We start from the raw sequence: 21,048 nt of genomic DNA on the forward strand, positions 1-21,048 counted from the left end.
AATATTCCCCATGTAATGTAAATGGGGAGCTAACATAGCTGCCATAGAATGAGGCAGTGTCATGTAAATGCATCATAATGCAGAAACCTCATTGGCCCAACTTTCTAAATACATGGCTCTGGTCTCGTTGTGCCATGTGTGATCTGGCTCTGGTCTCGTTGTGCCATGTGTGATCTGGCTCTGGTCTCGTTGTGCCATGTGTGATCTGGCTCTGGTCTCGTTGTGCCATGTGTGATCTGGCTCTGGTCTCGTTGTGCCATGTGTGATCTGGCTCTGGTCTCGTTGTGCCATGTGTGATCTGGCTCTGGTCTCGTTGTGCCATGTGTGATCTGGCTCTGGTCTCGTTGTGCCATGTGTGATCTGGCTCTGGTCTCGTTGTGCCATGTGTGATCTGGCTCTGGGCTCGTTGTGCCATGTGTGATCAGGTACAAGCTAATTTGCCTTTCATTCTCACATCCTCATTCCAATAGTCATCAAAACACATGCAAAACAATGACACACACAGATACTTGTAGCACATTCTCAAGGCTGAGAGCTGCAAACAGCACACACAAGCACCAATAATTAGAAATCCAAGCTTCTCAATGACTTCATTTTCAAATGAGTGCCCAGTAGTAATACACAATGCACTTGAGTTCCAACATCAGTCAAAAGGAATTAAAAAGTACTGCTGTTCACAACATACTTCACTTGGAGTTATCATTTTTCTCAGCCTTAATCAACTTGAATTAGTCACAAACAGCCACTTCTAATTAAGTGAGATCCTGCATTCGTTCCTTAATATGTTTTAATTAATCATGTCCAGAGATCATCCCTACCAGGGATCTAAATATGAAGGATGATACATCTCAGGGCATGGAAGATTAAGAAGAGGCTAAAGAGATCTAACAAGATCACACTTTTTATGCATTAATTAAAACAATGACGATGCAAATTATGTTTTAAGATCATTATTACCCTTAATAAGATACAAATGTGAAGGATAATGTTTGATAATAATAGATATTATGGAGAATACTGCTAAGCTATGGCTGTGTAAGGTTACTGTATTTCAACTCTACACTGTAAATACAGAAGAAAGCATAAAGGATCAAATGTTCATGGTTGGAGAGTGCAGCTATAGTAGTATCAACGTATACAAATCATTCATGGCAGGAAAGGCATTCTGATTTGAGCTAAATGTACAAACTGCTATTCAGTGTTCAACATTCTCTCTCTGTATGTAAGACTCGACTTTTGCACTCATCTGCACTTTTCATTCATACAATACAACCGAATTCAAACAAAACACACAAGGACCAGACACACAAGTAATGCATTTTATGCTCATCCTTTTTTAATGTATCACAATGAGCAAGAAACATACTTGATGAAATATTTTCAAAGGAGTATATTCAATTACCATCTACAATCAACTTAACTAGGACAACAAGGTTTTTGTGACAAAAGTTTCTTTAAAAGTCTGAAGTTCCATGTGGTTTTATGTATGTTAGTTTCCATGTAATTTGGTACAGTTTGGAAATCTTCATCATATAATTACAGTAACAAAAAAGCTAACAAGACTACAGTATAGAAAAGACATCAAGAACAACATTTTTGGTTTAACTTGCTCTTTTTTGTACATTGCAAGGCTGTTTTTTCTACCCTCAGTGGGCTGCCTGGAGCCACGGAGCCATGCTTGTGAGGCTCGGAGGAGGAATAATTCAAGAAAACAAAAAGAAAAAGAAAATGCATTAAAAAAAACTTTGTGGCACCAGGAGTCACAAAAGGAACAGAGAGAGCTCCAAGTAACAGTTCATCTTTGAAGTTGGAGCAAACGGTTTTGTTTGGTTGTTTGTTAGTTTGGTTGTTAATTTTGGTTGATTCGCTTTTTTGTGTGTAACTGCCTCTTTAGGAATGACAGCCTAGAAAACCCTTCCCCTTTCTCTCTGGCTCATTTCTCTTTTTGGTTGGTGTGATGAACAGAGAGAGGGGCGAGCCGCCGTCTGACTGGAGAGCTTATACTTGTCCATCAGTGAGACAAGCAGGAGGAAATGAAACAGGTAGCAACAACATGAACCGGGGGAAATGAAGCAAGCATCTCTGTCCATCCCGTCCAGAAGTGCGGAAACATGTCCGTAAAAGAGCAGAAGCAGAGGCAGAGCTGGAGAAGAGAGACAGACAGAGCAACAAGGAAGCAGCTGGAGCCACTATAGTTCAGCTTCTTTATCTAATGTCTTTCCTCTCTGTGTCACACATGTCCACTGGTTCCAGAGTCCATTCCCATCTCAGAGATGTAAGCAAATATGGTTGTGATATTAAAGCCGCCTTGAGCCTGCCTTTGGCTCCCATGCCCAGTTTGCCCACAGCCTCCCCTGTCCTCTCAGCAAGATCTCCAAAGTTTCCCAGAGTTCATTTCTTCTTTTCATTCCTTCTTTATCATTTCAAACAAAAAAGTTGATGTCTTGTTTTAAATATATCTATATCTGTATACATGTTCATTTTCACAGTGGGCAAAAGATGACCTCTACAGCAAAACCTTGTATTTTTCTTTCTTTGTAATTGTCCATGAAAATCAAGTATCCCAATATGAGTGAAAGGATCTCAGTTATCTATTGTTTTGTGCCACAATAAAATATACACTTATCTGGGGCACAAATTGTAATTTTTATTTTTGTTTTTAACTGCATAAAGCTTTGGCCACATTCATATATTCAATCAAAATAAAAACTGCTCAGTGCTTCGGTATCATCGTTCTCCTCTTTTTGATTATTGTTACTTTTAAAATTCAAATTTTCTAAAACTTCACCACTTTATTCATAATCCAGCTTTCGGTTCAGTACGTTTTGGTGCGTAAATAAAGGTACAGTATAAAATAAAATTTATAAAAACTCAAAACTGATGCTGGCTCTTATGAAACACACTCACACGCACACATACAAACTCACACACACAGTCCATGCTGGCTGAATCTGTTGTGAAGAAGACCAGGACCGTCTTCCACAAAAGAGCCCAAAACAAAGATTACACTTCAGAAATAAGAGATCAAACAGTGTCAAAAAAGACAAACAAATATAAGAACATTATTACACCATAAAGTGGCCAGGTCATAGAATAAAGATATTTTTTAATTCAGCAATTGAAATTAAAGCTAGTGTTAATTTATATGAGGAAAAGTAATATACAGAAACTAAAATAACATAAAATAGTTATAAGAAAATAATAGTACATGTCTGACATCTGAAAACCAAAATAAAGCAAACGCATTCAAGAATAAACTGTACAACATTAGAATTCTCAAAAATAATCATATGAACAATATTCTAGAGAACAGGACTAGAGGAGTGGCAAGCTTGCAGACCAAATCAACCGAATTTCAACAGCATGCGTAAGGAAGTATTAACACCAAATCACATTGCTCTGCAAGACGTAACACTTTTAACACACTTCCTAGATTGCAGCTTTGTATGAATTATGGCAAATACACTTGCTATACAGTGGCCGAAAACCAGTTATTCACAAATTTAAATATACCTTGGTTTTGGTGTAAAGGAATTAAATAAAGGTTGTTAATCTATGAGAGAGTGTGGATAATTAAGCACATCCATTTCCACTGCTATAAGATGGAGCGAGTGACCTCTTTGGACATGAAGGCATGACATACCTCTTAACTACAGTATCTGAACACAAGGGACATCTTCAAAAAAACTCCTGTTTTTTCCAGAATTAAAACGCTTTGGAATGAAGACGTCCCTTAGAAACCTGTAATCAACATCGTGCGTGAAAATGGTTTAATGCCCTGCAGACACCTGGGCCAAGTCACAACTGGATGTGCCAGAAAGTTGGGCCGGCACTCCAGACTTATCAAAACAGCCATTATTTCCTTCTGAGACTTGCAAGTTGAGAGGCATGATGATGTAACCTAGGAGACACGTCAGTACCAGATGTATCATGTACATGTATTGGTAACCACTATTACTTGCTGATCAAGTGAGTAACAAACTTAACTGGAAGGAGGGGTTCTTATCAACTTTCCATGCCAGACACAAAATGACAGATCTAGGTAATTTTGTTTAGCAAACAGAATGCTAACTTTACACAACAGCTTACAGTCACCTTAGAAATGAGAAAAAAATACAATAATAATTCAAATGATTAAAATTAAATCAGTCCTTGCTTAAGAAAAAAAAGGAGAAAACTTTGATGTGATATTTGGAATGCACTGTTCTTTACTAATGTTATATATCATTGGCTTTAAACATTGGTTTGTTCAAAAAGAAAATCGTCAAAAATGTCCTTTGGAACATATATTCACAGTCTTCAAAGTTCCGTTTTTGCAAGATGAAGAAAAAAAAGATGTCGCAGAGGCAGGAAAATGGTTTATTGTTGTTTTAGTTAAAGCTTAGCCAAAAAGCAAAACGAGCATGCATCTAGCTAGGTATTCTTTTTTCAAAATTCTACATTAGCAGCAAAACGTATGTCCTTGAAGACCAGACCTTATACATTTTCTTTAAAAAAAAATGACTTTTTGTGAGTAACAGAAAAGTTAAAACAAAGACTTATAACCTCTATCTTACAACTGCAATGGCTCTGTAACGCTGCTACTCCACAATGCAAGGACAAGGTTCCTTTTTTGGTTTTTGGTATTCTTGGTATTTTACGTAAAAAAGCCACCTGTCTGCTTGCAATGAAGCAAAAACGGCAACTCTGATGCGTACTCATTTATTTTAAAACTTTGTTTTCTTTCCTCTAAAAACAGCAACAAATTCTCAAGTATAAAGAAGCCTCTTTTCTCATCTTTATGCACCAATGGTGAAAGTGTTTAGTCTTTGGATTTTCTTTTTGTTTTAAAGCGTGATAATTATTATTATTATTATTTTTTCATTTTCTTCATCTATGACAACAACAACGTAAAGTCTAAATGAAAATAAAGCCGAAAAAAGACTGTAGCCACACTACATGAAGAACAAAAGGCTTGATTTGTAGTGCCGAAGAGGAGTAACTATCTCCATATCTACAAATGCAGTGGAGGAGAAAAACAAAGTGAGGTGAGAGAGGAACAAGTAAAGTGAGAATTATGAGTCAGACAATGTTAAGTGCACAAAGGTAACAGAAATAAAAGTAAATATTGTTTAACATTTCACCCCAGGTCTTTTTTTCTTTTTTGGTTAGTACCATACCAACCAAAACAGAGAGAAAAAACATTTTGAAAGAGAGAACCCTGCCTAGTGGGAGAGTGGCAGTTGGGTGAACGTTAGCCAAGAAGCCGAGAATAAGACAGAAATAAAGTTCAGATAAGTTACTGCTCCATAATCTAGTCTATCGGAATGACCAAGACAACATCAAATGAAGCGCCTTAAAGTTGGACGATACAAAAGCTAAATGTACAAAGTTTTTTTTCAATCTACCATACTGTTTAAATTCATTTCCAATGCAACAATCTACTTAACACCAAAAATGTTCATATCTATCATAAATACAGAAAGTTGTTTTTATCAAAAAAATCTTTTTTATCCCCCATCAACATGTCTCCAATGCTCTCCGGATTGCAAATTTTCCCACTTTAAGAGTATTTCAAATGTTTAAAATCAGCAGATCAGCTACCCTTTTAAATGTCCAGAAAGCTATGTCTTTATGATATTTTCACTCATTTTAAAACTTTCTGTCATTAAAATCAATTTCTGGGAGAAAAAATATATATATGTTTCTCCTGTTCGGAACAAAAGGTGTAAAACAATGAAATTCTGTAACAGAAAAACGTCTGTGAGCTGTTGACCTGAGAATAAAATAGACATTACATTATTCTTTTTACTTTTGCAAGCCATTGGTATTTGAATGCTTTGATAGCAGAAAACTGTTAGACTATTCTCCCATACAGTACATACTGGCTTTTTGTGACTGTGCTATTAAGTGGAAATAATTACACAAACAAGGGACAGCTTGTTGACTTTGTCAAAAGGGTTCTTGGGCCATTTAACAACTTTGAGGCAGTCCATTGCTATACAGCATTCCTCTATCATTACCCAAAACTTAACTGCAGTGATCTTTCTATTCTTATACATATAAATGTATATATTTCAGTTGAAAGAAACGAAAACCAGCATGTTGATATGGGAAAACAATCCACTAACATTTACATTTTTGGTTACAAGCTTTGGAATTGCAGTTAGTCTTTACACATCTTTTTCTGAAATTGTTTTGTATACTTTTAAACGTATTTTAACATCGCTGCTTTTTTGTTTGTTTCCCATTTGTGTTTTTTTTTGTCTTTTGCGTTTTTTAAATATTGTCCATCACCGAAAGCTCTTTTACAATCTGATGGAGTCCGTTCCTACACTAGCAAGATTACTACTACAACTACTACTGTCTTTGAGACAGCCGGGCTGTTGCGGCACCTCCGCCGTCCTGCCCAGCCTGTCTGCTGACTTCTGACTGCTGTCAGAGTCAGACTCGTCGGTAAAGACGTCTGTTGGTATCGAGGTCTGAACTCCTGAGGTGCTCAATGAACTTGAGGTAACCGTTGAAGGTGAGGATACTGGAGGAAAAGAAGAAGAAGTAGAAGGAGTGGCATTGGGCTTCCCAGCTAAAGCTCTGGAGAAAGGGGCCTGGGGCCAGGGTTTGCCGGCAGCTGTGGTGTTGAGTGGGGTGGCAGAGGAGGAGCACAAGGATGAAGAGACAGAGGAGGACGGCATGGTGGCTGATGTCGTTGGCGGGGGAGGGGGGGTGCTGATGAGATGAGTGGCAGACTGCGAGGTAGATGCGGTGTTAGGATCGGGGAAGCAGGCTGAAGAGTGAGGTAATAAACTAGTAGCGTGCTCTTTGGCATTTCTGGCTGATCGCTTGATTGTTCTGTGTTTGTGCAAAGCCGAATCCAGGTGTTGACGAAGCGCTTTGTCCCCATCCAACGTGGTGTCGCAGGCCAGGCAGTCGTAGAGGCTGCCCACCCCTGCACCTGCGCCACTGGGGACACGCAGCAACACCTCTTGCAAGTTTGCCACAGACTGACCGAAAAAGCAGATAGACTTCAGGTGATTGACGGCCGCTTCTTCCTTGCTGAAGACTGCTTGACATTTGCGACACGCCAGCCTGTACTGCACCTTGGGGACGATGTACTGGTCTAGAAGGGGGTCTGCGACTTTGCCATCCATCTCGTTCTGCTTGGAGGGTAGGTTATTGTGAGAGGAGGAGGAGGAGGAAGAGATCTCTCTGTGGGGGTTGCCTTTCTGCTCCTCTGTTTTCGCTGGATCTTTGGCAGATTCTTTACGGTCCCCCGAGGGTTGAGGGGGTACTGGAGTTTGGCTCGCTTTGGGTTGCTGGATCTGCTGAAGCTGCTGCTGCTGCTGCTGTAGCGCCTCCTGCAGGCTCTGCTGATATTGCTGGTAGTGCTGAAGCAGGGACCCTGGGGACAGGCCCATCAGCGCTTGGGACAATGTTGGGTTGTAGGGGAACATACTTTCCATGCCGTACATTGGCTGCAGATAGCCGCCTTGGAGAGTCCCAGGTATCTGCGGGGCGTAATACGGGGAAAATCCAGGCATGAAGTAGGGCAGGAACTGACTAGTCAGTAGAGCTGTAGGGTCCGATGCCAAGGCAGCCTGCAGGGCCTGGAGCTGGGCAGGGTCCACCACATACTCCATACCCGGCGTGGGCATGGAGGTGGCGGGCACAGCTGCGTCTTGTTTTTCTTTCTTGGCGCTGGCAGCAGAGGTGGATGGTGCTGGGGTGCCCCCTGTGGAGGATGGCGTTGAGGGCTTCTCTGTCTTCTCCTTGTGGTGGGGCTTCTCCTTCTCTCTTGACCTCTCAGCATTACGCTCTTTGGGGTGTTCAGGCCGGGAGCCTGACTGGGTTGTTGTGGTGGTGGAGGTGGAAGTAGGGCTGGAGTGGGCGACAGATGTGTTGGCCTGTGCTGGGCTGGGTGATGCCAAGGAGGAGGAGGAGGAGGGAGGCTTGTTGGGTAATCCAGACGTAGGGAGGCTGGGTGAAGGAACACTGGCGCCAGGCATGTTCAGGAGGTTTGGAGGTTTGGGAGGAGTTAAAGCTAGAGAAGATGAAACAGAGAAATGGGATAATTCAGAGTTAGAGGGGGATTCAAGACATTAGTTATTCATAGATGCATGTATGTGTTTTTCTAAGTAAGGTGTTCTAGAGAGCTACTGTACGCACTAATTATCGGAGCTTAGTGCATTAATAACTGATTACTTTATTGAAGAGAAATGTTTTTCACCAGAGGTAATTCATTAGATTGCTTTTGATGATTCAACGTTAGCCAATCAGAAACTCAGCCTTTCCAGGAAGGCCCATAAGAAGAGATCTCAATCACAATATTTACTAGAGTTGATCAATCAAGAAGCAGCTGGGCAATAATAAAGAAAACAACAGACAAACTGAGGAGTTAGTTACATCTTAAGATGATAAAGACTCTAGTGTCTACTACTTCAAACATGTGCAAATGGTTTCTTTACAAATAAAGTATGACACTGACCTTTAAACAAACTTAGGAAATCTTAATCAAAACGTAATTTAAATGATAATAAGGTCAAGTACTGCTAATGTTCCCAAGGTCAAAGAGGTTTGAGAAGGAAGTGAGCTATTATTATTCATTTGAGGACTTTTTTTTAATGTTCTCTAAATGAATGGTAACAGTTCAAGTAGCTCATGAAGTTGACAGCAGATGTCTGGAGATGCTCATTCTGATTTTATATTGTATTTGTTTGTTGTAGTAGCGTCTCTCCAATAACGCAGGCCAACACTGTCAAATGAACGGAATGAAGGACTTTTACTAGAATGCATGACTCATTATGAAATACAACGTGATGTAAAAAATAACATGCTTACAGTTGCCTGGCAAATCCAGATTAAAACGGAAGGTGCCCTCACACTGTTATATTGTATTACATGTACAGTATGTATTCCAATGTGAATATTTCCAGATGACAGATTGATTGATGACAAGGTTATTTAATCTGAAGAAGGTCGAAACGTTGCCTACTGGAAAATGTAGGAGAAATTCAGCGCCCTATTTAATCCAGAGTGCTTACTAGTTTTCCCAGTTAATACCTAGTTAATGGTTTTACTTGAATGAGACACTCAGACTGGTACAGCACTTCTTTTCAATTGTGGATATTACAAAATATTACATTTGATCCAAGAGTGCTTCATCGGTTTAAGAAAACACTGATGAAACAGTGATCTATGTGACGTCTGAGCGATGACATACCTGAGTTTGATGAGTTAAAGCCAGGTAGGGAGGTGCTTCCGACACCTGGCAGAAGTCCAGGGGGCATCCCTTGCAGATTTGAATAGGCAGACTGAAGGTTCAGGGCCTGCAGGGCAGGGCTATCAAAGATCCCCTGCTGCTGCATGGCTTGCTGCTGTGCCAGTCCCAGGACCTCATTGGCTTTCTTGATGCGATCCATCTCCTGCTGGGCCATCAGCTGGCGGACAGTGGCTGGGTCAAAGTACTCCTTCTCCTTGTCCAGTTGGCTCCCAATGGTGTCCTTTACCTTGGTGATGTGTTGCGCAGAGAAGATGTGATCTCGCACGGAGAGACGGGCACTGTACTTGATACTGCACAAAGTGCACTCCGTCTTCGGCCCCTCGTAGGATGTGTGGTTGATCCCGAAGTGCTTAGCCATACTGAGCTTGGCCTTTTTCTCCTTGGCGCGAGCATTCTGGAACCACACCTGAACCACCCTCTTTGGAAGTCCGATGTCATTGCCAAGTACCTCACACTCCAGCATGGTAGGTGTCCTGTAGTCATTGAAGCAGGACTTGAGTAGCTTCAGCTGGAGGTTAGTCATCTGAGTTCGGAAACGCTTTTGGCCAGGACGGTCTCCACTGTCGATGCTCCTGCTGCCGGAAGCACCGGGGCTTGGTGAGCAGGGATCAGCCAGACTGGAGGTCTCACTGTAGTCAATTATATTCTCATTTTCATAGTCTCTAGCATAATAGCTTGTCGCAGGGCTCACCAGCCCTGATGACATCTGGTCGTCATTTTCAAGAGAGGGGGCTGTACCCACAGACTTAGACAGGTAATCACCACTATTTTGACCATGCTTTTGATCAGCACTGTCATTGTCAGCATTGGCCTCATCACCAGTGGTGGTATCTGTGATGGCCGTATTCACTGAAGAACAGTCGTCATTATCAAGTTTGTTCTGGTCAAAGCTAAGGTTGACAGAGGACATAGATGGACTCTCAAAGTCCTCCATTCCTCCTTCAACTTTAATGGATGAAGGGCTCAAAAGGGCCCTGGGAGACAAGTCCATGTTTTTGCTCACTGGTGACAGAGAGGAGCATTGTCCATCATTGTTAGAAGGGGCAAGCTGGGAATAGCTGGAGATATCCAGAGGATCCATCTTCATTTGCATCCCTTCCTCAGTGAACATGCCAGAGAGAGCTAGGTTGTAACCGGCACGTTTGGCTTCATGCCAATGGCGGGAACGGATATGTGCCTCTAGTGCAGTTTTCGCCTTGAAGAGAGCACGACAAAAAGGGCATCGCCGGTGAGCTTGAGCAGGCCCTACAGCCCGAAACTGTCCCTTCCTTTCCCTGGCTCTGGTATTTTGGAACCAAACTTGCACTACCCTCTTCTTCAGTCCCACCTCATGAGCAATGTGGTCAAGCATTTTACGAGTAGGGTTTGAGTCCAATAGGTATTTCTGATAGAGGATCTCCAGCTGCTCAGGTGTGATGGTAGTCCTGAGGCGCTTGTCTCTTTGTGGCTCCTCCCCACTGTTGGTGCTGTCATTCTCTCCTGGGCTAGTGCCTGCTTTCTCCTCCAACTTCCTCTTCAGGGAGTTCATGTTGGAGGTGGGTGTTGATGGAGAGGTGGCAGAGCTGCTTGGGATCTGTGGCATAGCCCCAGAGAGGAGTTGACTGGCCAACAGGGGATTGCTTGGATCAAACAACATGAAGGGCATATCCATTGGGCGGTCCAAGAACTGAGGGTGGATGAATTGGTTTTGCACAGAGAGGAAATGGAGTTGCTGGTGCTCCTGCCAGTGCTCAAAGGATGGGAAGCCAAGCTTGCACTGCTCACACTGGTATTGGATCATTTGCTGCGCCAGCTGTTGCTGTGATGCATTGCTCATGTGAGGGTTGAGGCCCATGTGGGAGCTCTGAGAAGCTCTCTCAGCCTGGCTTGTCTGAGAGACTGAGGGACCACAGTCACGTTGCTGCTGAGAGAGGGAAGGAGAAGAATGCTTGTTTGTCTTTGGGGCTGTTTGTGGCTTCTCATCTCGTGCTTCTCTTCTCTGATGTTGAGTCTCAGATTGGGGCTGATGCACAGTCTCCTGTTTGATGGTGGTCTGGTGCTCACGTGTGTCTGTGGACATTTCAGCCAAATGTTTGGGCTTCTCATCATAAGAGTTTGATGTGTTAGCTGGTGAGGCTTCCTCCTTCTCAGAGGATGAGAGGTGGGAGAAAGCTGAGGTGGAGGGAGGGAGAGGGCAGAGGCTTGAGGAGGAAGGCATAGGGGTGTGACAGGAGGACCCAGAGGGGGTGTAGTATTCATGAGAAAGATCCATAGAGTCCTCGTTTTGGCTGTCGTATTGCCCGTCATCGTCTTCATCTTTGTAACACAGCTTCTTTTGGTGCTTTATGAGGTCAAATATACGCTGGAAAACCAGACTGCATTTCTTGCACTGGTAGTTCAGGTTGGTGGTGCGAATGTAACGGTCATTGGACAGCTCTCTTCGTTCACCATCTTTGCTTCCATCGCCCTGGTTTTCATAATTCTTGCGTGCCTTCTGACGAGCATTTTGGAACCACACCACAATGACACGTGTGGGGAGGCTCAGAAGGTTGGAGAGCTGTTCAAATTCATCATCTTTGGGGTAGGCGTTAGCATCAAAAAAGTCCTGAAGCACCCTCAATTGGTAGTCTGTAAACCTTGTTCTTGAGGATCTTTTACTCCCATAACACTCCTGTCTTTGAGGCTCAGGGGAAGGGGGTTTAGAGTCAATTTTGGTATCCTCCAGAGTGGTAATGGGTGGGTTGTTGAAGTTGTAGGGTGAGTCTTTGTTGCGCTGGCGCTCTTTGAAGAGGGTGTTGCGGAACCAGTGTTTGATGACTTTCTGGGGCAGCCCTGACTTATCTGCCATCTCTTTAATCTGATCCTCATTGGGGGAGTTGTTGATGTCAAAGTACTGCCGAAGGACCCTAAGCTGGTCATCAGTGATACGTGTCCGGGGCCTCTTATTCTGCTGCTGCTGTAGCATGGCTGGTGTAAGCTGCTGTTGGTAAAGCTGGGCCAGATCGTTAGCCAGTGATTGTGACTCCACAGATGACATCTGGGATTGCATTTGAGAGGGCATGGACTGTAGAGACATTGACTGCATCATGAGTGGTGAGAAGAGGGGCATATCCATTGGCATGGGAATTTGAGCCATTTGAACAGGAGGCTGTGGGGTCGACACAGTTGGCGGTGTGATGGATGGAGCAGAGACAGGAATATTTGGTGTTGGGGCTCTCTGCGGAGGGGGTGGAGGTGGAGGAGGAGGAGGAGGAGGAGGTGGAGGAGCAGGAGGAGCAGCCTCTGGTGTCTGGGGTCTGAGTGGATACAGTTTGTCATACTGCTCTCTGTATTCCTTGGCAAATCTCTCCAGGGAGCGGAATGGGAAGAAGGCCTGATGGATGTGCTCTTGATGACTCTTCAGAATCAGTATGTTTGAAAATAGTTTTCCACAGGCCTCACATTCCAGCTTCTGCAATCCCTCGATGGGGTCCACCACTCTCGTGATCCCACCAGGCGTGCTTGTTCCAGCTGGTCCAGGCCCAGCTGGCTTCTTCTGAGCTTTCTGCTTGTTTTCATTGTATTGAATCACTAGCTCAAACCCAAAGTTCTCCAGAAGAGCTTTAGTGGCATTTCCACGAGCATCTGACGCAATCCTTGGTGGAGGAAAGCCAGGATCGTGGTTGGAGTTCATTGCAGTCTGTTGCATGTCCTTTTTTTCGTTTGACTTGTTGTCAGAGCTGTCTTTTGTGACATGTTCCTCAATTTTCTCTCTTAGGTCTTTTTCTCTTTGTATTTCCCTTTCTCTCTCTTGCTTCTCATTGTGGGCGGCAGCGGCCTTCTGCTTTTTCTCAGCCTGGTGAAGGAGATTGGCACTCTGCTGAAGCAAAGCCATCTGGCCCTGGGCCTGAGAATGGGCTTGGGCCTGCTGCTGTTGGTGCTGCTGCTGAAGGTGGTGGTGCATCAGCTGCTGTTGCAGGCAGCTCTGAGCCTGAGCCTGCTGGGCAGAGTTCTTCAGGTCCTCCAACAGAGAGTTGGCAGTGGAGCTTGACAGGCCAAGTGCAGAACTGTTGAGGTTCATCTCTGGGTTCAGTTGGAATTCTGCTCCAGGGATATAGAAAGGGAAGAGCAGCTGCTGTTGCTGCAGTGAGTGAAGAGCATCAGTTGTCATGGGGAAGTGCTGCAGAAGTGCTGGGTTGAAGAGCTGGGACTGGATGAGGGCAGCTTGCTGCTGGAGCTCTTGTTGGAGCTGGGCCTGGGCTTGGGCTTGGGCCTGAGCCAACTGCTGTTGCTGTTGCTGTTGAAGCTGCTGCTGCTGCTGTTGCTGCTGCTGCCCCCTTGCAGAGAGCATGTCTGCAAATTTCTTCTTTTTCGATTCATGGTTTTCAGACGGTGACGGATGACAAGTCATCGAGGAGTTCCCAAGGCTTTCAATGCTGTGAGACTGGCTCATGTGGTTGCCTCCAAGAATACTCTGTGTAGTCTGAGCCCCAGAAGAGCTGTGGTTGCTGGAGCTGGTTGTTGAGTTAGTAGCTGGGCTCGGGCTTGGAGTTGAAGTGCTGATGGAGGATCCACCGCCACTTAATCCAGAGCCACTGCTGGAGCTGGTGTTTCCTCCTGCTGCTTCAAGCTTGGCTGCTCGGGCCTTGGTCTGGTGGAGGACAGAGCGCATGTGGATCTCTAGAGTAGAGCTCTGGCTGTAAGCCACGTTGCAAGTGTTGCACTTGAATGGTTTGTTGTCAGGGCTGCTGGTGGGCTCTGGTTGACCAGTGGTGGACTCCTGTAGGGCCCGCTTGACCTTGTGCAGGTGTGAGACAGAGTTGTAGTGAACCAGAAGGATGTTCTTCTGTGTGAATGACTCTTTGCACACCGTGCACTTGAAAGGACGAGATGGGTCCAGGAACTTCTCCATGGTAAAGTTAGGACCTTTCCTGAATGGCAGGGCACGCTTAGGCTCTGATCCAAAATCTTCTAGCAATGAGCCAGAGTCGCTGCCTGTTGGGCTTTGCTTCTCCTCTTGGTCACTGTCATCTCCCTCTTTGTCATCTTCTCCCAGTCCTCCGTGGTCCTCTCCAAGTGATGGATCTCCCATGACCATAAGGTCTCCATTCATCAGTAAGCCTCCGTAGAGCTGTTGGATGTCAGCCTCACTCAACTCTAGGTGGCTGGTCTCCAAATGTTTCTTCAAGGCCTGCAGGGTCCTGAAGCTGCATTGACAGAGGCAGCACATGGTGGCTGCTCTGATGACGTGGTACTGTGAGTGCAGCTGCAGTTTCTCCACAGTCTTGAAGGCCAGGCTGCACTGGTTGCAGCGGTACTTGTAGACATGCCGGTCTGAGACAGGCAGCTGAGGCCTTTTGTTGTGAACCTCGTTGAAGTGCACCTGGAGGGAGTTGGAGGACTTGAAGACCTGGTTACAGCCTTTCTTCCAACACAGGAATTCTGTGTCTTCCCTTCCAGACTGCTGATCCTCCAGATGTGACTTGCGAGCTTCAGCTATTTCTGTAGGCAGTGAGACCCCTTTCTCAGGCTCAGCATCTGATGGTTCTGTCAATAAATAAAGAGAAAGAAAAAATGGATTAAAGAGGCTCCCACATAAGCAGAGTCTTTGTGCAAGAAAATGTAATTTCAACGGAGGACATCTTATCTCTACTTAGGAGTCCTTGACGCATGTATCATTTCAGAATCCCCAGGGAGGGGGTAGTTGCAACACACAGAAGTAATAACTAATTCAGACTCCTGCAGATGCAGGAATCATTATTTTTCCTTTGTTGTCAATGATGGCCTTGGCATGATCCCCTGCATTTTCATTACATTTTCCAAAGGGAGACTGGGTAATGAGAACAGTGCCATCGCTATCCTTCACATTTAAATGAAAGGAGGGACAATTAAAGCATAGGTAAAAACATGGTGCTATACTGACCGGCTTGTTTCTTGATATCTTCAGAGCTAGAGTTAGCCGTGGCCTGTGGGGTGCTGCTTTGTGCCTCTCTATCTGGGCCTGGTACTGGTATGAACATGCTTTCTGGCAGAACCTCTGATGCTGTCACCTGGAAAATCAAACACAAGACATGTCCCATGTTAATTACTGTGTGGTCCTATTATACAACTGAGTTTCTGTAAGCTCACAAAAATATTATGTTGTTATATATTCTTTACATTTAAAACTGCACACATATTTTCCTGATGGAATTGATAGACATCTTAAAACATCTTGGAAACCCTTGCATAAGGTTTTTCTCTCACATGCACTCACACAGACATGCACAAATAATCATATTACTTTTGACTTTATTTGCCATCCCTGGAATTTGTACTTTGATCACTGCTGGTGTTTTGTCAAGCGACTGGAAAGTTCTGCTGCAGCCAATTAGTGAGATGGCCTGAAAAGCCTACCTTGGCCAACTGAAAAGCTTATTAGGCCACCTAATTAAATCATTATTCCATGAAAGAAAAGTGCATCCCATTCCAATGATAAGGACCAGAACAGAAAAGAGGCATTCTGGGTAATATAAGCACTATCAGTTTGGGGAAATATTCTATGCCTTCCAACCCTGCATAAGTCACAATATAGTGGTTTAATGTCAGTTACGTTAGAGTTATTTCAGGTGCATTAAGAATACAAAATTAGAGCTACTATGGATAAATCCAAACATGAACAGGTTCAATAAAGATGTATGAACAAATACGCAACAAAATGACGTTTCAGGAGGAATGCTATGCATTTTTCCACGATACAATGGTTTAATTTGTTTCTACCATTTTAATTAGAACATTTCAAGGAGCAATGAATATTGATTAAGAATGTGCAGAGAAGCGGCCAGGTTTTCTTTGCTCTCAAAAGGTTGAAGTCAATCATGGGTGAATGACAGCCACCTCCCTCCGTATTATCTCCCCCCACCCATCTTCCTCTCCCATATCTCCCCCTCATAGCCCCTCTTTCCCCTTACAGAAATGCAACAATTCATCAAATGCACTCATTAAGCAGCTCCTATTTAACAATAATCGGTGATTGAGATTGGAAGAGGCCGGGAGATGAGGCACTGTCTGCTTCACCTTCCTTCAATTAACCCCCCAAACAGAATAATCATCCTCACTCCCCACGCCGCATTTCAATTCACAGTACCCCAACCCACCCGACCCCACCCCTCTCCCTACTCCCCACAGTCTCTCCCCACCCTTCTCCCTACTCCCCACAGTCTCTACCTACCCTTCTCCCTACTCCCCACAGTCTCTCCCCACCCTTCTCCCTACTCCCCACAGTCTCTCCCCACCCTTCTCCCTACTCCCCACAGTCTCTCCCTACCCTTCTCCCTACTCCCCACAGTCTCTCCCCACCCTTCTCCCTACTCCACACAGTCTCTCCCCACCCTTCTCCCTAGTCCCCACAGTCTCTCCCCACCCTTCTCCCTACTCCACACAGTCTCTCCTCACCCTTCTCCCTACTCCCCACAGTCTCTCCCCACCCTTCTCCCTACTCCACACAGTCTCTCCCCACCCTTCTCCCTACTCCCCACAGTCTCTCCCCACCCTTCTCCCTACTCCCCACAGTCTCTCCCTACCCTTCTACCTACTCCCCACAGTCTCTCCCCACCCTTTTCCCTACTCCCCACAGTCTCTCCCCACCCTTCTCCCTACTCCCCACAGTCTCTCCCCACCCTTCTCCCTACTCCCCACAGTCTCTCCCCACCCTTATCCCTACTCCCCACAGTCTCTAACCACCCTTCTCCCTACTCCCCACAGTCTCTCCCCACCCTTCTCCCTAGTCTCCACAGTATCTCCCCACCCTTCTCCCTACTCCCCACCCTTCTCCCTACTCCCCACAGTCTCTCCCCACCCTTCTCCCTACTCCCCACAGTCTCTAACCACCCTTCTCCCTACTCCCCACAGTCTCTCCCCACCCTTCTCCCTAGTCTCCACAGTATCTCCCCACCCTTCTCCCTACTCCCCACAGTCTCTCCCCACCCCTCTCCGTGCCTCTATTAATCTACCTCCATTTCAGGTTCTCCTTACTGCAATGGACCACCCTTCTTCTCTTCTATCACCCCACAATGGTCATCCTGGCTTTACTTAAATGTGTATGTGTGGGTGATAACATCAAATGAGGCTAAACAAAATGAAAAGGAAGAATATAATTCAAATAGCTGTTTTGACCTTTACTATCTAACACAATATTCATATTCTTCAAAAAGAATCAGTCAAATCTTATCAACATATATTTAACCTTAAGTCACCAGGAGTGATGTATAAAGGCATAATGGATTCACCTAGTCATCTGAAACATAAAATAATCAAATGCCTCTGTCTATATTTGTGTATTTTAGCCTTTGGTCTGGCCTGTGCTTCTAAAAGGAACAAACTCTCTGTCAGTCTGCAACTGGCAGTGTGTCCAGCAAATAGTGACAATAGGACATGTCTGTGAACAAAGCATGGCACACAGCTCCAAACAGACCCACTCGAGTCCTCCTCAAGCAACAGCGGGTTTGCATAGGGCTCCAGGGTTAAGTGGAACAGTAAACATTCTCTCGTCCATCACTGTGCGATTAGTCTCATCAGAAATTCACTGGAAAATGTTCAGACATTTTCCTTCCTTTCTGTTTTCTTCTCCCTTCTCTCTCTCCTCCATATAGAGAGTGGCAAATTAATGCAACCAGCATGGAGAATACCACAAATACAAAACACAGCAGCGATTTACATTACAAAGTGGACTGTTTCTAGACAACCTCTTCATTAGACAACGAGAGGCAAGAGCAGAGAGTATCCCAAGGTCACTTTTAATTTGGACCACCTAATTGGCAAACATAGTTCAAAATGGCTATCATCTAGCCAGACTCAGAATTAATGAAGCACAATTATTTTCATTACCCCTATCTTAGACAGACAGAAAATGAGACATAGAATGAGAGAGGGAGGGGAGGAGAGAGAGGAAGAGAGAGGGAGCGAGAGAGGAGAGAGAGAGGGAGGGGTAATGGAAGGATGGGGCTGCAGGAGAGAGAGAGAGAGAGAGAGAGAGAGAGAGAGAGAGAGAGAGAGAGAGAGAGAGAGGAAGAGAGAGGAGAGAGAGAGGGAGGGGTAATGGAAGGATGGGGCTGCAGGGGAGAGAGAGAGAGAGAGAGAGAGAGAGAGAGAGAGAGAGAGAGAGAGAGAGAGAGAGAGAGAGAGAGAGAGAGAGAGAGAGAGAGAGAGAGAGAGAGAGAGAGAGAGAGAGCACATGGTGGATAGAAATTGAGAGTGTGTGCATCTTTATGCATGGTCGGCATGAAATAAAAGTCTCCTATTTCAGAATTCATTAGGCTCGTCTGCTACACGTGAAAAAAATAGAGTACTGTTCCATCTATATCCACCAGTAAAAATAAAAAAAGGTGCTGGTTTTAATGTGCATTATATTACCTATGGTTCTCTCCTGTGCCTTTATAGGGGCTCAGTGCATTATTATCTCTATAAAAGATAAATACTGCTGCCTTCCATACTAAAGTGTTCGCCATTTGCTTTCTAGCTGGGCTAGAAAGATGGCTAGGAAGCTAGGCAGAGCACCGTTCTCCTGGATGATTGTCCAGCGAGCAATTCTGTTCCACAGGCAAGAACAAACGTCAACATTTGCACAGTCATTTACAGGAAATCAAAGGAGAGCAAATAAAACCATATTTCCCTTTGATGATGATTAAAACAAAATGAGCTCTTTCGCTGGGGTAATGTAGCAGAGGTAGACAGAGTCAATGTTGTAAATACTGATATTACATTTGTGTGAGTCTATATCTAACTTCAGAATGTATATTAATGCTTTAGTCTTTACGTTTTTTTATACCGCTCCGTGTGGAACTCAGATAGTTCCTAGATAGTGGTATATGCATGGTAAACGTTAGGGGTGATTGTACAGACATACAGTCTCTATTGTCTCTTTGTGAAATTGGTGCATTCATTATTCACGTGAGATTAAAGAAATAGTGAATAATAATATTTCCATTGCCTGAACTTGCATTTCATTAAAGGAAAAAAGTATTAATTACATTTAAATGAATCTGTGTCACAATAACTTGAATATATTATTAATAAAAGCCTTTGTTTAGAATAGCGCTAAGGTGATCACAGACACTGAGAGAAGATCAATGTGCTCCTGAGAATAAATGGACTGGGAGGTAAGATCTAGCAAACAACAGACTTATCTGTCTCTTCTCCCCCGCACTATCTCAACTGACTACGATAACAATGAGACCGAAAAAAGGGCTCATTGACCATAGGCACATTAGACAACGGCACCTTAGAATATGGCTAAAGCATCTGAACCTAACCCCCATAATATGTGACTGGCAGTGAGTCAATGGGATGCCTTGGAGCCACTTTGTATTTTGATAAAGCTTCAAATGTCATCAATTTGGAAGAGAGAAGACTGGAGAGACATGCTCCATTACAAACAGCCAGCCAGCCAGGCAGGCAGGCAGGGTGAGTAACAGTCATCTCTGGGTTGCAGAGAAGAGACACAGCTAAGGCCTCCGTTGGTCCTTGACCTGATGGGGCCCAGCCGGCCTGCCTGCATTGCCTTTTGTGTACAGACATACGCTACATGCGCTAAGCTCACACACGCAGAGCAACAAAAAGGCTGTGCGTATTCCCATGGCCTCTTCATCACTTCACACAGAGAAAATAAATGACTAAACAGACACAATGGTAAATATAAATGTGGTAAAGGATGTATACTGTACAGGATGGGCTGGGCTGGGCTGGGTATTAAGGCTAGGTGGCAGAGCCATGACATCCTGTGTTGTGCTTTCCTCTCAACGTATTCAGTGTGTTTAAAAAGGCCCATGAAAAAAAGATGTCATGAAGTCCCCATGCAATCCAGTGGCCATGGATTAGGAGGATAACAGTAATCAATGTACACATCTCAGAGGCAGGAGCCTACCTGTATCTTCACAAACAGAAAGACCACAATGTACCAGGAGAAAGGGAAGGAAAACCCAGCGAGAGGATTACGGACTGAACTACCTTGAACATCTCAGAACCATTTACAGCTGTTTAGCTTATAAAACACCATATTTTGTATTTGTACAATAGCTGATGTGTGGTGAGCCTTCTGGTATTAAATGGTTGCAGTGCATCCCCCAAGTGGGTGGAAGAGGTGATTTCCCACCCTACTATGTAAAGCTCTTTGAGCACCGACTGTAGGTGGAAAGGCGCTATATAAATGCAATCAATTATCATTATTATTACAACAACAGTTGTGTTCACCCTATTTTACAGAGATGGATGTGTGCAGGAGGCTTGGCATTGATATTTTAGGATGGTTTCGTTTAGCTTGAGGGAATGTGCATTCCCTGTTTATAATTGAGCTGACTGTTGGTATGTAACAGCATTGCAGGGGCCATGGTTAAATATTTCTAAAGAATACAGTACCTAAGGATGAATGTATACACATACTGTATCCACAGTTCACACAGACACACACACGTACCGTGGCGATGAGCTTTTCCACGCAGTCGGGCGCCACGCTGTGGAGGTGTGTGAGGTGGAACTGCAGATGGATCTTGTTGTTCAGCATGTCCTGGCAGAGCGGGCAGCGGAACATGGGCTGGACAGAGTGCTGCGTCATCACGTGCATTCTCAGGCGGTTCAGGTCCGTGTTGCTGAACTTGCAGTAGGGACATTGGTACATCTGGAGGAGAGGAGGGGAGGGGGGAGAGAGGAGGAGAGGGGGGAGAGAGGAGCACAGGGAGGTTAATGAGGTGAGATGGAGAGCTGTAGGTCTGCTTTGTGAGAGAGAGGAGTTGGAATGGGAGGATGAATGGAGGAGTGTTGCCCCCTGTGTCTCTACCAGGCAGGTCCCTCTGATCATGGAC

The 21,048-nt window shown here is 44.6% G+C and overlaps 1 protein-coding gene across 4 annotated transcripts in view; it reads right to left on the reverse strand.

Annotated features, from left to right (window-relative positions):
* Positions 1-1,314: 1,314 nt before the first annotated feature.
* LOC139563074 (zinc finger homeobox protein 3-like) overlaps positions 1,315-21,048 on the reverse strand; it is a 193,827-nt gene continuing 174,093 nt past the window's right edge. For all 4 annotated transcript variants that reach the window (XM_071381352.1, XM_071381350.1, XM_071381351.1 and 1 more), the window contains 4 exons: positions 20,664-20,864; positions 15,138-15,264; positions 9,197-14,761; positions 1,315-8,017 (listed from right to left, as the gene is read on the reverse strand). In XM_071381352.1, coding sequence (XP_071237453.1) covers positions 6,288-8,017; positions 9,197-14,761; positions 15,138-15,264; positions 20,664-20,864 — 7,623 coding nt within the window. In that variant the 3' untranslated portion in view covers positions 1,315-6,287. The remainder of the gene's footprint in view (positions 8,018-9,196; positions 14,762-15,137; positions 15,265-20,663; positions 20,865-21,048) is intronic.

The sequence above is a fragment of the Salvelinus alpinus genome, chromosome 33 (genome assembly GCF_045679555.1).
Source record: "Salvelinus alpinus chromosome 33, SLU_Salpinus.1, whole genome shotgun sequence".
NCBI lineage: Eukaryota > Metazoa > Chordata > Actinopteri > Salmoniformes > Salmonidae > Salvelinus > Salvelinus alpinus.